This window comes from Prionailurus bengalensis, chromosome D2 (genome assembly GCF_016509475.1).
Source record: "Prionailurus bengalensis isolate Pbe53 chromosome D2, Fcat_Pben_1.1_paternal_pri, whole genome shotgun sequence".
NCBI lineage: Eukaryota > Metazoa > Chordata > Mammalia > Carnivora > Felidae > Prionailurus > Prionailurus bengalensis.
The window spans coordinates 54,358,280-54,375,167 of NC_057351.1; the positions used below are offsets into that span (position 1 = coordinate 54,358,280).

General features: G+C 47.7%; 1 protein-coding gene across 50 annotated transcripts in view; it reads right to left on the bottom strand.

Moving 5' to 3' along the window:
- SORBS1 (sorbin and SH3 domain containing 1) overlaps positions 1–16,888 on the bottom strand; it is a 231,573-nt gene that overhangs the window by 18,605 nt on the left and 196,080 nt on the right. For 23 of the 50 annotated variants that reach the window (XM_043597077.1, XM_043597066.1, XM_043597049.1 and 20 more), the window contains 5 exons: positions 14,269–14,436; positions 10,460–10,506; positions 6,979–7,093; positions 6,709–6,834; positions 4,838–5,032 (listed from right to left, as the gene is read on the bottom strand). In XM_043597077.1, coding sequence (XP_043453012.1) covers positions 4,838–5,032; positions 6,709–6,834; positions 6,979–7,093; positions 10,460–10,506; positions 14,269–14,436 — 651 coding nt within the window. Of the gene's footprint in view, positions 1–2,551; positions 3,326–4,837; positions 5,033–6,708; positions 6,835–6,978; positions 7,094–10,459; positions 10,507–14,268; positions 14,437–16,888 lie in introns of all 50 variants that reach the window. The other 27 variants (XM_043597030.1, XM_043597041.1, XM_043597036.1 and 24 more) reach the window with 3 other exon arrangements.

A 16,888-nucleotide genomic window follows, 5' to 3' on the forward strand; every position in this document is an offset into this window, starting at 1 on the left:
GAACATCCTAGATACTTGAGCGAAAGAATAAATGATCATAGCATTTCGGAATGTCTTTTCACTTAAGTTACTCAGCTAAACCCCCTCACTTATTGGCCACATACTCAACCAAGCTTCCTAACAACTATAATAAAAGTGAACTTTTGGTTCAGTTCCCCCAAGGAGAACAGCGACTGACAATTTTCCTGATCACACACACTGGCCTGCAATGCATTTATCCCAATAAGTGACACAGCCTGAGGCCACAGCAAGCTGGCAGGCCACCAAAGGACAGTTGTCCCTGAAGTCCTTTCCATCTTTAGCTCTGTCATGCAAAGAGGGCCTCAAGGGGCAGGGAGCTTCTGCAGGTCCCCCTTTCCCGAGTGGCTGGCTCCGGGTCCCAGTCATATGAGGGGAAAGCACAGGGGTTGGGTGGGAGGTGTGTGGGCAGGAGCCCTTTTCACACAACTCCTCCAACTCTCAGAGGGAACAAGGCCAGGGCCCCGGGGCTGTGCACACCCGTGGGCAAGGGGCTGGCCCTGGAAGAGCAGGAGGAAGGGAGGGGACAGGAAATGGTACACTTGGGGTCTGGAGGCCCACCAAGAAAGGAAAACCAATTTTCAACAGGCCTGTCTTTCCATGTTGCCAGCTACCACCCCCAACTCCCATCCTCCATTAGGAAGTGGGAAGTATGCATCCCTAAACTCGCCCAGAGCCCCGGCACTAAGTGCACTTCCTGGACGTGCTGAGTCCTGGAATTGGGCTGTGCTGGTGACTCAGGCTGACAACAACGAGGTCTCTAGGCACTGTGGGCTGACTTAAGAACGTTTACAGAATTGTTACCATGTCAGAGACATTAAATTCTTCCCAACTAGTCCCTTCACTATCTCTCCCTAACCAACTGTTCTTTCCTTAACAGGACACACCCTTTTCTCCCTCCTAGAACACACCTTCCAGGAGCCCCTGCTCTACCAGGCAAGGCCTTCCCCGGGTATTGCTATTTTCCCTGGGCCCCATGCTCAGAGGTGGAAAAACAATCTACTTTATGGAGCTTTCCCACATACCAGGCACCTCACTTACCTCATCTAATCCTTACAACTACCCTATGAGGGAGGGACTACTTTCGCTCCTGCTTCGCACATGAGAAAACAGTGGCTCGCTGGCGAGAGGCTAAGCCTGATTATTCATCACTATTCCACACTGCTCTTCCCGTGGCAAGATCTTCCACTCCTAACCGTCAGACTGGAGCTGGAGGTCTGGCCTGGTCTGTGTCTCAGGCCTCTGTCCTCCTGTGGCCTCTGAGCCTACCTCTGTTACTGCGGTCATGATGCGGCTGTGTCTGCCAATCTCACTGGAACACGGGTTCCTCCAGAGCAGGAAGGCACTGACCCCTGAACCCTGCCCTAGTACAGGATGGTGTCTACAGGTCTCGAATAAATATTTGTTGAGTGAATAAATGAAACTTTAGAGAAAAACTAGGGTGGCGGGTCTGAGGATCAAGCATGGTCTACTGTGGGCACTGTACATGGTAAATAATAAATGGGACTTAAGAATTCCATCTGATACTAAAGGCATTCTAGAATGTTCTCAATTCCAGAAGCAGCTCTAGACCACCCAAAATGGATAGCTGACCGCATTCTGTTCCCACCCCATGCACTTGGCACTTCACACTCATTACTTCATGAAGTGCCCTCTCAGCCACACTAGGAGGTAGAGCATCATCTCCATTTTATAGGTGAGGCTCAGAGAGGGCAAGGGACTCCCAGGCATAGACGGTAAGAGGTGAATGGGCATTCAACCCCAGCTACTTTGGAGAAGTTTTCCAAAGTCTTTGACTTCTGGGGTATTGAACAGCATAGCCAAAACTAGAATCATGCTCTAATTGCCAAGTTTACCCCCAGCCCCACCCTCCCATTTTCAGCCCTCAAACACCCTAAGGCCACTGTGGTCCTTGAAATCTTTGCAGCTGACCCAGAGAGAAACTGGGCCAGTCCCATAAAAACCTGGTGTGTTCGTTCAAGGACCCTATATCTGCCTCCCAGGGCCCCTGCGCTGGTCCCCAGAACCAAAACGCACTTGTGCACCAGGACACAAAAGCCCTGTGCTCCCACACAAACACGAGACAGGACGCAGACCTGACGCAGCTGAGCACTGGCAGAGCGCCATGGGTTATGGAAACAAAGTGCGTCTCACACAAAACCAAACCACACGGAGCCAAACTGAAGCCTGGTGTTCTCAGCTGTGTTAGAGCAAATCGAGGAAAGTCTCCAAGGCCTGAATGGGCGTGAGGAAGGTCTTCCTTCTCACGGGCTTTTGCACCGGGCCCAGAGGCGCCCAAGATGGGAGCAACTTCTAAGTCACCTCAAGAGGCCAGAGTGCAGACCGTCCTTCGCCTCCAACTGTCCCCAGCCTGACACCTTAGTCGATGACCCCTGCGTTCCCTCCGGGGTAATATTTTTGCTCCCAAGGCAAGCACAGGGCTCTCACCGGCATCCACTGGGCCGCGGGTGAGACGTCCAGCCCCCCTTGCACCTGAAACGCCAAGGCACACACGGTCATGCTGCAGGCCTACCTGGCTCACAGCACTCCCAGCAGCCCTCCTCTCAGCCTGCTCGCCACCTCTACGCGGCTCTGTCTGCTCAGCCTCCCTTCCCGGAAAAGGGCTACCCAGGGGCTTGCTGGGCCGGCTCTCCTCGGGGACGTGGAGATCTGAGAGTCTCTGTTCCGCGCTCAGGCACCTGACCACGTCTGAAGGTCGCAAGCAGCTCTTCTTAGAGATCTTGGGTGCTCCAGGGCATCTGTCACCTGCCTCCCGCTCTGCTCTCCTCTCACACTGTCCACGCTCTTCTCGCCTCAGCTGCCGCTTACCCTGGCTGCTAAAGGCGTCGCTGAGCTCGGAGATGACCCTATCAGAGCTCCCCGGCAGCGGCCGTGAGAAGCTTTCCGGGCGGACACCTGAGGGTGGCACGTGGATACCACTGTCCCCGTTGATGTGCAGGGAGGCCGGGGCACCGGGCACCAGGGAGGAGGCTTTGTGGGGGGGAGGCAGGGCCAGTGGGGACGTCAGGGAACGTGGGGTGGAATGATCTGCCCAGCTCGAACGGGGCAGGCTGAGAGACAGGGAGGGCCCGGGCCTTGCCCACGAGGCGAGGTGGTCAGTGTTGTAGACAGAAGTCTCCGGCAGAGGAGGCAAGGGTGGGGTCAGGGCCAGAGACCGCCTGCCTGGGACCCCTACAGTCAGCGAAATCCATTCAGAGGTGACGGCGTGCATCTCAGGGGACAGGGCTCGGTGGGGGTGGGGCAGAGATGAGGGGGCCGGCATGAGGAGTTGGCTGTGACCGGGGGACTTGAAAAGAAAAGGAGAGAGAGGAGAAACAAAGGAAAGAAGCAAAAGGTACAAGTGTCAGCATAAAGAAGAAAGGAAAACAATCACCAGGGATATACAAAAGAGGAATGAAATGGAGAGGATGAGGACACTCTGGTGTCCCCCCAATGAAATCGTTTGGTGCGACTGGAGAGAAAGCAGAATGTGGGTGCACGCGTGTGTGTGCATGGTGTGTGCAGGTAGTGGAGGAGAGGTGAAGCCAGTGGTATGGACGTGGAGAAAGGGGCCTGTCAGGCCACTTACAGATGGTGCTGGCCCGGTTTGCAGAGTCAGACTTTCAAAGGGACACATTCGAAGCTTCCCACCCCACCCCGCACCGCCCCACCCCTTCTACAACTGACCCACAACACCACAAAGGGCAAAAAAGGTGCCCTGCCACTTCTTTGGGCTTTTATTCTCTCCAGAGTTCTCAGCAAAGAGCCTTCCAGAGAGGAGGATGAGTAGTGGAGTTGTCTCGTTCTATAGTCGTGCTTGGCTACACCCCAGTGAAAAATCTCGCCGAGCTCCTCATATTATCACAAAGCAGAATGGCCTGTGCCAACCCCACACCCTCTCTCCACGAGATCTCAGGATATGGATCTCGTTGTGCAGAAAGCCCTGGGTCAGCCCGTCTCATTCTTTCTGCCAAGAACCATCCCTGGGGTCAGTGACGGGCAGGTGGAAGAGGAGGAAATAATGAGAGGATGACAGAAAAGAGGCACCATCCAATTGTCATCCCGGGTCCAGTCACGCCTCTGCCACCCTCCTTACAACTGACCACGGTGGTGTGGTCAGTGTCCTCCACAGGAAGTCACTCTACCTTGCCTCTTCTGAACCCAAGGCCCTCATTCTTTCTTGGCTTTGGGAAAGTAGGGATGGATTTGGAACACTTCATGTTTTTTAAAACAAGTTTGTTCATAACGTTTAGGGATGCAAACATCTTATTATGCTTATAAACCTACTTCCTTTCAGCCCAGTGTAGCGATGCTATATGTTCCTTTCCCAGCCTGGTTCTTGCTTGCAAAGAATACTCTGGATCTAGTCTTTATGTCTGAGGATGAGAACATGCAATTCTCTCTTTGAATCTTTGTCTTCTGCAGGCCAGCCTTGGCCAGTAAGATGATGAAGAGAAGCATGCTGGGTCATGGTATGTATGGGACACTGGTGGTCCCCAGACAGCCAGCTTCACCCAGGGTAGGATGCTCCCATACAGAGTTTTGGACCAACTGATAAAGACTCTTATGTCTCTTGCCCCAATCATCTTACTCTCAGGGCAATCACCTTAAGCTCTTTCTTTTCCCCCAAATAAGCGTGCTCCCTCCAAGTTCTTGAAAAATGTCATTTGTATGCACGAAAACAAACCCTGGTGTGTGTTCTCTGCATTACTGCACACGGTTCTTAATCACAGCGTGGAAGAACCACCCCGGGAGGCTGTGTGCCATCGGCACTGTATCTGTCATGAGTGTGAAAACCAGTGACGAGAGGCTTAGGTACCTGCGGGCTCGCGGTGGCACTACGACTTGGGGAGGAGGAGAAAGGCAGGTCGATGTAATCCACGGGGTTTTTCACCAGTGGCCGCTTGATCACGTCCACATAGGTGATGGGGAAGATGCCTTGCCGGGACGTCCCTGGGATCCTCCCTTCGTACCAGTTCTCATCCACCTGTCGGAGCAGTGCAATCCTCTCACCCTGTAAGACACGGCGAGGCAAGGGTCCTTGTCCCAGCATGCCTTGGCATGCCTGAGGCCCCCGCCTGCACCCTGGGCCATGCTTCATCAGTTATCACAGACTTTGTTCAGAGAAACCTTCCTTGCTAGACCCGGACGAAACCAGGATCATCGAGATGGGGATGCTTAACAGCAGGAGAGCTACCTGGAGGCTGGGAAGTCAAGCTCGGTCTTGAAATATTTCAGATTCATTCCCCCAAGCGAATAGCCAAACGTATGGTTTTTGCCTCATTTAACACAAAACCGATACCCAACTTTCTCTAAGGCAAAGGTTTTGGAGGGTTATCTTTTTCCTTCCTTTTTATAACTTTAATTTCCCCTGTATCATTATAGAAAAGTTAAAACACAAACATTAAGCAGAACATAATTTTTGCCCATAAAATGATCACTCAGGGAAAACCACTGTTCATATTTTGATAGATGATGTATTTCAGAGATTTAATTCTATGCATGTGAATTAGACTTGCACATATTTTTTGCTGTTGTTACAAAAATGGAGTCTGTGCTGTATTTCCCTTTTCCAACCTTCTACATACAGTAAACCTCCTTTCTCAAAGAATATAATTCTACATTTTTAATGGTTTTGCAGCAGCAGCTGAAGGGCCCACTGCAGGCTATCCTGTTGTACATACATATGACGACCTAATTACTGGTTCCCCCATATTGGGCATTTAGGGTGCTTCCAGTGCCTCTCTTTTCCACAAGGCAGCTCATCTCTTTTGTTGTTACTGCTTTGTTTGTTTGTTTTATTTTTTAAGTACACTTGAAGCCCAGCACAGAGCCCAATGTGGGGCTTAAACTCACAAGTATGGGATTAAGACCTGAGCTGAGACCAAGAGTCAGACGCTTCAGTGACAGAGACATCCAGGCACCCTTAGTTCATCTTTTTCTAAGGCGTGTGTTGATTTCCCTCTATACTCAATAAAATCAGTAACTAGTAACTGTAGCAATCCAGAGAGTTCTGACACGTGAAGAGAGCATCTGATCCTTGGGAAAGACGGCATCCATGCATCGCTTACTTGTCTGAAAATGAGCGCGCCGAGCTCCTCGAGGGCAGTGAGGAGAACCCCGCCATCTCCTATTCATTGAGCACTGACCAGCTGCTGTGTGCCGCTCCGGGGGCTTCACAGAGCCTTTTAAAACAGCTACAGAAGAGGCCCCTCTATGTTCATTCTACATATGAGCAAATGGCAGCTTGGAAAGATTCTTTAACTCCCCAAAAGTTGCACGGCTGATAACCCGTTAACTTTTGGCTTCAAAGTATTTCAAACTTCTCTTGGTGTCAAAGGACTTGCTCTTCTCTACGAGGGCGATGTTAATATAGTGTGAAACCTAGTCACCAACACTTACCATGTCATTCGGTGCTCAATAAATATTGATTGAAGAGGTCTAAGATTCCAGAAATACTGCCGTTAGTCAATGAACTTAATGTAATTAACCCGTGACAGAGACTGGGGTTTATTTTTTAAATTCCTCGCCTCAGAAAATTCTCCAGTTGCCTTTAATGCAATCCTTGATGGGGCACATCTCCTAGGCATAGCGATGGCACCACCAGGCTATATTTGGCTGTGATGCCACTTCCCCACCAAAACCTGGCCATCCAACAGAGCCCCAGAGCCGAGAGGAGAGGGCGCCTACCTTTCTGAAGGACATTTCTACTTGTGTATCACCATTAAAGTTGAACTTAGCAATGGCTTCTCCGTATTCCAAAACCTGCACTGGTGCCAACTTCTTGGGCTGAGCCTTCTCAGCAGGAGGAAGAAGCTGAGAAAGGGAGAGAGGCAGAGAAGGAAAAGAGCAGAAAGCAGGGGGAGGAGAGGAAGGGAGGAAACAAAACACAAGGTCTTGGTAAGTAAGTGGTGGTTTGGGCACGACAGGGTTCTTCCCCGGAAAGAGGAGCTACAGTACCTCGATGTAGGTGCGCGGGAAGATCCCCACCCGGCCGTGATGCTCTCCTTCGTACCAGTTCTGATCAATCTGCTTATAGATGTAAACAATGTCCCCCTTCTGCAGAGGAAGCTCCCTGTCGACAGAGGGTCATGGCATTTTAGCAGATGTTTCAAAATGTGGAAGATGAAGACACTACAGTTTTTAGCAAAAGGAGACTTCGAGTGAGGTCAAAGGAGACAGATGATAGAAGAGGGGGCTCCATATTTGGAAGTGAGAACCCCACTCTTCGGGAAATTACATCTCTTTTGGCATCTTTCCAGTTTTCTGTGGGACGGATGTAAACTTTTTTTTTTTTTAAGATTTTATTTTTAAGTAAATCTCTACCCCCAACGTGAGGCTCAAACTCATAACGCTGAGATCAAGAGTTGCAAGCTCTACCGACTGAACCAGCCAGGCACACTGAAAGGCTTTTTGAATTAAGAAAAAAAAGGACTTCGATCTTTTTCCATTTGCATCAAACCAACAGCGTGGGAAGAAAGTCTCTGACTGCAGTTTGGAGGGGGGGTGCCTACTCTGCAGTGTGCCAGGAAGTCCCACGGTTATGCGACGGGTGCTGGCTCAACAACGAGGGCACATCTGGAAGACTTTACACAAAGTCAGCAGTGTGCTGAATGCAGGAACAAGGCAGACTTTGTGGGTCTCGCACTGGTAGACAAGATTCTAATCCTGAGGAGGCCCGTGAAGGGGACCTGGGGCATTTGTCTCCGTAAGAAAGAATGTCTTTGGCCAATTTTTTGCTATAGCTCTCCTCGCCAGTGCTCTGAATTCCCTCCTCTCTTCACTCCCCAATCATGGACACATGGGTGTGCGACACGCTCAGCATATCCACTCCTGCTGGAGATCTCTATGCCCCCTGCTTGGCCTCCCTAAGTGATTTGCAGCTGGAGACGGCCCCACTGGTAAACAAGGAGGAGGATAGCTTGCGGAGGGCTAAGAGGTCTACAGTCATGGCCAAAGGTGATGTACCATGGGGTGCTTGGGGCTGCCATCCTTCCTGCATTGGGGACCACATGCCCATGTCCCAAAGAACCACATGGCAAGGTCTGGTGGTAACAAGGCTTGAGAAACAGTAATATGATATACTTCAGATCTTTTCCAGAGTGTCACCACATGTATTAGTACAGTAGAGGCTCAGAGAAGTCCTGTGGGTAAGAAATCTGTTTAACTTCGTTGAGTTGAGCACTCCTACAGAACACTTTTTCAAGTAACATACTGTGGAGAAAAGTAGAACCCAGTGATTAAAGATGTTTAGAAGACTCAAGTCAATGGATATGTCACTTGCTCTTCTATTTTTTTTTTATTTTTTTAATGTTTGTTTTTGAGAGAGAGAGAGAGAGAGAGAGAGGCAGAGAGGCAGAGAGAGAGGGCAACAGAGGATCCGAAGCAGACTCTGTGTTGACAGCAGCGAGCCTGATGTGGGGTTTGAACTCACGAACTGTGAGATCATGACCTGAGCCAAAGTCGGATGCTTAACCGACTGAGACACCCAGGTGGCCCCTGTCATTTACTCTTTTAAAAAAAAGTTTTGTATGACTTCACTCATATGAGGACTTTAAGAGACAAAACAGATGAACATAAGGGAAGGGAAACAAAAATCATATAAAACAGGGAGGGGGACAAAACAGAAGAGACTCATAAATATGGAGAACAAACTGAGGGTTCTCCAGGGAGAACAACCTCTGCAGGGGCTGTGGGAGGGGGGATGGGCTAAATGGGTAAGGGGCACTAAGGAATCTACTCCTGAAATCATTGGTGCACTATATGCTAACTAATTTGGATGTAAATTAAAAAGAAAAAAAAGTTTTGTTAACTGTTCTAGGAGTGAACTTGGTGTGATAATAGCACCGAGTCAGGAGGAAGGAGCCCTCTCTCCAGCATTAGCAATACTGGTAAATAGTGACAATTCTGTCTCCATCAGCCCTCTTCCTCTCTTCTGACAAGGTCGCTCTGAGGACAAAATTGTTCTAAGACATTTTAATGAAATCTACACAAATATAATCACCACAATACCATTCAAAGATTATGTGGGTCTCGCTCAATTCAAAGAAAAAAGGGGAAAAGGTATTGCTTGATTAAACTAAAAATCAATTTATATACCTCTGTTATCTTCTCTCTGGTTAAAAAGAAGGGGCAGGGGAGATGCTGACTTTTGCTACATTCTGCAAAATGTTTTATAAGCATTGCCTCAGCTGCCCTGCCAGAGTGGCATTTTTATGCCCATTTTATAAATGAAGAAATTTGAGGTGGAGCTTGGTGACCCTGTTCATGGTCACAGAGACAGTAAGTGGCACAGTCATGACTCACGCACGGGGCTTCCTGACTCTAGAGCCCATCTTCCCAGCACACTAGGCTGCCACTTCTCATGAGCCGATAAGCTAAAGGACTAGAGTAATTACAAGCAAACCCAACACAGCAGATTCGTACGTAGGTCCGGGAACTGTGGCCTGGTTACGTTTAGTGTTAGGAGAAGATCAGAATTATGGTTGCATGGGCTCTGCATGGCATTTCCCAGCGTCCAGTGATGGAGAACTCTCCCTCTCATCACCGAGGATGGAGACGTGGGGCCTCTATCAGCAGGACGATGGGATGGCTGCTGGTATTGCCACCAGCAGAAACTCATGGCCCATTTTAACCCATAATTAGATAGGAACTGAGTAAGTTCCTCATGGAATCCAGTCTGTAGTAGCATTTGCCAAATTTCATTCCATGGAGATAGAAAGGCTTTCTGGTCATGTGAATTTAGGTAACACTGGGTTAAATGAGCTCATCAGGTTTCTTCATTGAAAGCCTTCTAGAGCTATTACTACGTCAATAGCAAAGTCTCTGGAGGAGAAAGGGGCATGGGAGATATGGAAGTAGTGGTTCCCGGATTCATTTCTAGCATGGAATACTCTTTTCAAGAAATATTTTGCACAGCTAGCACTTTGAGGAACATACTTAGAGAAATGTTGGTTTTCTGTGGGTTCCCATAAGCTTTGAATGTCGTAAGATGTTGTAGCAAAACCGAAAAAAAGTTATCTTCCTAGAAACTGGTTCTGGTTCTTCCAGAGAAAGAGTGGGTCAGATTTGGCCTCCGCTTCATCAAGGAAACTGAATCCCTGTATAGGAGGCAGCAGGGTGGCATGCATATGGTGGTAGGAGCCCAGGCTACCTGGATTTGAATCCCTTGCCTCTAGCACTGACCAGCTGGGGCGAGTTCCTTACCCTCACAGCCTCTTGGTTTCTCCATTACTATAAGGGGGTAATAATAGCACCAACCCCAGAGGGTTCTGGTGAGGGCTGAATCAGTTAACATATGTAACTTGAATAGTCTTTGGCACGTAGTAAACTCTATAAATTACTGTTTTGAATCATTGCTGTTTTTCCTCTATCTCTTCTCTACAAGTGAGCTGTGTTTCAAAGAGGCAGTTAAAAATAACAACAAAGTGGTGGTACTTACTTTAGGGTCTGAGCTTTAAAGTCAAATTTGGCTCTGGCAGGTCTCATCTAAACACAAGAAACAGTCACAATTTAAAATCACAATTTATGTACAATGGAAAGGACACATTTTCAGAAGTTTCCAGAAAGCAAAGCAGAAAAATTCACTCTAACTAGTTCATTCTGGTGTAGAAATCTGGGCCAAATTCCACTTATCTGACCTCAGTAGAACATTAGATGAATGTTTGATCAACTATGTCATGCATGAGAATCTCCCCAAGGAGGGCCAGATTTGGGGAAGAGATGCTTTGAAAAGTCCCATAGCTGAAGTGCTGTTTCCCCAAAGCTGACCATGACTATTAAAAACAACAACAACAACAACAGCCACACACACACACACACACCACTCAGAAGTCCTCAGACATTCCTTATCTATTGTCTCCATCTTTGGGGGACATATTCTATTTGTCTGACTTAAAATTATGATTTGCAAGTGGAGGAAACCCTGATTCACCTCTCATGTCATCTTTGACTCCATATATTACTCATGTTCTGTGAGATCACCTCAAAAGCCAGACAGAGCAAGCCTTGAGTTCATTCTCTTTCTCCAAGGCTTCCCTCCCTTTTGGGTATTCCTCTCCCTCTGGATCCCCCAGGCCTGGAAGTCCTCCTCAGATTCCAGTTCCTCAAGTCTGTCGCTAAGTCACGCCAGCCCTCCCTCCAAAACCACGTTCAGGTCTGACCTCTAGTTCCTACACGTACAAAGCTTCCTTTGACTTTGTGTTCTTTACGCTTCCATCTACGGTCACTCAAGAGCACAAATAACATTCTCAAATATTTCCGTCTGTCACTTCCTTGCTTTGAAGTTGGCTGAGCCTCTCAAGTGTCCTTCAGATCAACTCTCAATTCCTAACGTGGTAAGTTAAGGTCTTCCCCAATTTCACACACTTCCTCTTCAATATTAGAGGACAAAGTGGGGGGTGGGGGGGTGGGAAATGGGAGACTCAGTGAGGAACATAAAATGGTATTTAAAAGCTCCATCAAGCTTAGGGTTAGGTCCGAAACCCCTCAGTGATATGTCCCTTATGTGAAGGCCCCCAAAGCTGGGATCTTGTAGGAATTTTCTTTAGGGTGATGAATTCCCCACAGGAATTTATTTTTGCATTTTCACGTCGATGTTTCTATCTGTTCACATATATAGTACAGGTCAACTAAACGACTACTTTATAATCAATGCCACACAATTTCAGTGCCCGAATTTGTATCTGTCTGTAACCAAAGAGCACAATTTAATAGTTGCAAGCAAATAAGAAAGATGTGGAATGAATGATAAATGACAAGTTCGCAAGAGAAGGCCAGATGACCAACACTGTAAGGACAAAAATTTCAGGGATTCCAATTAAAAAACAAAAACAAAAAACCAAACGTGGTGGTTACCCCAGGACGGCCAGCTGGAGAGCTGTGTGAACTTTAAAAAATGTATACCAAATAGCACCATATTCACACTTTGAGTGGCAACTGAGTTCAGGCAAAATGATATCACCTGTTGGTTAAACTGAGTTCTACAGGTGTGCAATTTACTACTTAATTTGTAAACTGGCTTAGGCCAATACTGGGGATTGGTGAAAACAAAAAAAAAATTTTGCCCATTCAACAGAATCCACACATTACTCCAGGTTGAGAAACACTGATTCCATTGAACTGCTAAGACGTGTCATGAGTCATTGTTGCCTATACAGAGCATCATCGCCCTGTTTATCTGTCTCTGTCTCCCTGAGGCCTAATCCATCCCTCCCTCTCTCAGCTTGCACAACGTTGTCACTTGCTACAACAGACACAACTGCCAGGAGGATGCCTCTTCCACTACACTCCCAGCTTCCCAAGGACACAGCCTGAGTCCTATTTCTGCCTCTGCACAGGGTCTCGCACAGAATTGGTGGTCACTCGGGTTCTCCTCAGGGGGGCTGATGTCCATCTACACAGCCCTGTGCACCCGGGACTTGCTGGTCCCTACTTTCCCGTGTCTGTCAGTCAACATCTAGGGTAGTGATTCTCGGGGCGTGGTCCCTAAACTGGCATCATCAGCATCACCTGGGAACTGGTTAGAAATGCAATCCTTGGGGCCCACCCTAGAATTAGAACCTTTGCGGATGGGCCCCTAGGAGATTCTGATGAGCGCTCAAGTTTGACAATCACTGCTCTGGAAGGGAGGCAGGGTGGGTTAGGCAGCTGGCCTGCTTCTTTCCGTGGTTGTGCTGCCCCAGCTGCATTTTCACGTGCCTGTATTACCTACACCTGTCACCATGCAGCCCTCTGGTGCCTTCCAGGTTCCCCTCCTCTCCATCACTTGCAAGCAGGTGGGCCTGTGAATGCGGATAATCTGTCACCAGAGCCTTCGGAACAGGGTGGTTTTGAGGAGCTGGAATACTGGGGAGCTGTCTCTCCCTGGCGTCCGAGTGACTCCTGCCAACTTCTGCCTCTTCCTTGTTACATTTTCTTTTTCTCCGTCACCTTAGAGCCTCCTTTCCCCTTCCCTGCTCTCCTTCCTTCATTCTGGTTCTTTTCTTTGTCACAGAAACCTTCCACTTCTTTGAAAAACAAAACAAAAACCATTTGATGAATAGCCAGTGCCCCTGTCACTCAAAAGGCAGAAATGTGAATATTAATCTATTACATCTAAAGATTATAAAACTATATATGCTTTGGTGTCGCTCGCCCAGTTCCCTGCCTCCCAAGCCCCAGACACACACTTCCCCAAAAGGAGGTAATCCTTAGGGAGCCACTGAGGGCTACATGGCAAAACATACCCTGACACAAGACACAGCATTTGGCCAGCATAAGAATTTCAACATGTTGTTGGGGTGCCTGGGTGGCTCAGTTGGTTGAGCCTGACTTTGGCTCAGGTCATGATCTCACAGTTTGTGAGTTCGAGTTCCATATCGGGCTCTCTGCTGTCAGCACAGAGCCCGTTTCGGATCTTCTGCCCCGCCCCCCGGCTACTTGCACTCTGTCTCAAAAATAAACAAAACATTAAAAAATTATTAAAAAAAAATAATTTCAACATGTTGATCCTAGTGCAGGAGGCCAAGGCCCAGATAAAATCACTTCAAAGGTTTATGCTTTCTTTGTGCCTTTTGTAATATTAAGTTTTATAATCTCAGCTGAGAAATGTCAAAATTAAGGGAACAAACACAATGTCTCTCAGAGGGCTCTCTCACTCTGTGTGGGCTTGTCCTAACTGCAAAACTCTTTGGGTTTCAAAGTTTTTCAGTGAGGCTGTAGCACTGCTAAACACCCTTTACAATTAATTCATCAGTTAATACTGAGCGGCAATTTCATTCTCTGAGATTTCGGGACCTGTGTAAATGGCGTAAGTAACACAACGCTTGCTAACTTTTGTAGTAAGTTTCACAACACCATCTCTTCAAAGAAGACTCATAACTGACCACACTGCAGTTACTAATGCACACGCACTAAAATATAAAGTTTCTAGGCAGAATGCACAGGCAGCACAGTGTCATGATAAAATGCAGGATGTAGAGGACTGGGTTCACGAAGGCAGGCGACGCTCTAAGGCATGCAGTGGGGGGCGGGGGGGGGGGTGTGTGCCAGCGGATCCCGGTCCCACAGCCAGGCATGCTTGAACATACAGAGCAAGGACATAATGGGACTCATGTCCATGACCAGCCGCAGAAGAGCCAAAGCAAGCCTATGGGGGAGCCAGGATGACAGATGCCGTTTGGAGAACTAATTTGGCCTACAGAAGGCGATGCTGAGGGGAGGCAAGCATCGCTTTGGGTCAAGCAGCAGACTGAGGCGACCAAAACAGACCTCTGACCCAGATTTCCTTTTTGCCGTATCGTCTATATTGAGGAGGTCCCCAAAGCGCTCATTAGTGATAAACTGATGGTGCGTCGGAATGACGCCCGTGTGGCGACGAGCTGCAATATCGGCCTCTTCTTGCTCACGCTTAAGTCGTCTCTGGTCCGCTAAAAGTTTCTGCCATGAAATTGCATAAAATGGGCAGTGAATCATCTGGTCCAGGGTATTGGAAAACTGCCAACGACACAACTGAGGAGACAGGTGCTGGATCAATAGGGAGGAAGTTCTGAGGGGCAGGCGTCAGATGGGCTTTATGGCCACAACTACCACATCCTTGGTGTAACCACACTCCACGTGCCCTGTGTAGTAGGGAGACAGCACTGCACGGGAAACATGGGGAGCACTGGGACATGGGGGAAGGACGAGTTCCAGACAGTTACACTGCTTGGAAAACCATCCTCTGGCTCAGCCAAAAGCCTCCTGTCCCCAGTACATGGCAACAAAGCCCAGGTCCCCCAGAGGGAGGTGCCTGGAGCATTCACAGGCATGCTGGGCTGGAGGTGGGGGGCTGGGAGTGCGAGCCTCACCTCGTTTAGGCAGTGATGAGTTCCCAGTGTATTCCCTTGGTGGGGCCAGGGCTGGCTGATTCCTGCTACCCAAATCTGGGCCCTTACAATGCAGGACCTACGACAACTAGGTCATTTTTGTGCTTCCTTAGTCTGTTATTCTAATATGCTCTGTAGAGATGCCCACTTCAAAAAATACGGCACCCCTTATCGGCTGGCCAATGCTTCCTCCGGGCACAATTTTTAGGAGGCCTTTGCATGTGAACTAAAAGCTATTTATGTGACTGGCAGACAACATCCATTACTTTCTTACTGTACTTTTTACTTAACTGTTCTTCATTAGGTGAAGTGAAGCTGAGTTTAAAGGAGTGATGTAGAATATAAACATAGAAGATGAAGAATAAGGGTACCTGGGTTTAGAAGAAATACACTCTCCTCAGTTAAGGAACTGGTCATCTATTTCTATTTTTAAAGGCTTTTTCAAATAATTCAACAATGTTGCATTTTACCAAATGTTCTCATTTCCTATTGAAAATTCTCTGGAATAGAATTTTAATGTGTTTTCTTATTCCCTACCAGTTGCACATTCCTGGGATTAATATTCCTTATAGAAAGGCATTAATTAGAAATGGTCATTCTTAGCATTTTCGTAAGACATTACTCATCTTCCAGCAGGCAATTAAATACCTCAAGGGATATCCAGCCCCAAAGGATGGTGGGCCTGATTTATCCATTTTTCTCTAGGGTCTGCAAATAATCAAGTAACAACTCATTAAATGGCTGTGGGATGTCCAGTGCTCAGATAAGTTGTTGTAAAGATTAAATGAGAAAACACGTGAGAAAGTGCTTTGCAAAGCCCGGTGCTGTCAAAAATGGACCAGCCCAGGAATCTGGAGCCCTGGTTTCCAGCTGTGCCTCTTGTGTCAGTTAACTTGCTGCATGACCTTGGGCAAGTCTCTACCCCACTGGAGTCCTTTCCTGGCTAAAACAAGGGCTTGGCCAGAGGACTACTAATATCCCTTCTAGGACTGACATGTTCTCACTTTCAGAAATGCCACTATCATCAATATTAGGAATAAAGCATTTGCACAGAAAAACGTCAAGACCGACACTCCATTAGCTGGAAGTGTGGGTTGTTTCTGTATCAATGGTAATGGACCGAGGTTTGAGGCTGCCACGTTCCTGGTGCTTGGGCCACGGTTACATAAAATCAGTGAAAGTGGACAGCAATGGAGCAAAGCTCCCAACCCAGTGCTTGAGTCTGACCTCAACAAATCCATCATTCCCACAGATTAACCACAGAAGGCAAATACCGTGAATAAAGACACGACATTCTTAAGGATTTGTGAGCCAGCCTTATTCAGCAAACAAGCTGGTCACCTTGTGAATGCACCTTATAACAATTGGTAAACCGACCGAGTAAAATATGCCCATGTGGCAGGCACGATTCTATTCACAAAGCTTTCCATGTTGGATACTAGTGTTTATACTAATAAAATGGAATGTCACCTTCTTTCACTTTACATAGGTGGGACCCTTGTATCTCAGTGACAGTGACTAGAAATGAAACAGTGGCCTGACGGACACTCACTTTAAGTCTGTACATCAAATGATTCCTTGTTTTCTCCCCACTGGACAGGTGTAAATATCTTCATGAATATGGTGTTATGCCTGGAGAGGGGGAGCACTATGGTCTTTTTGTCCCAGCAGCAATGACTATCATCATCCAGGACCCCTCCCCCTTCAAGGTCAGCCTTACCTTAAATCCTTAAGGAAAACCCGCCTTAACTCTGAAACCACTCAGCAAAACAGAAAATAGGAAAAGGGCTTCAGACGTTATAGGGAAGGGGCCAGAGTTGTATACACGTGAACACTGTCCCCTACTGCCACCAGGTTCAAAGCCATTCTTCCACTTCTTAACTTGATACAGGAAAATGGTCATCGGAGATGGTTTAATCTACAGGACCCTTTCCCCTGGGCATGCAAAGGCCAGAAAGCATGCCTTATAACACCACTTTATCACAAAAGAAGCTTGGGATTTTTGCCCATTTAGCCGATATGCA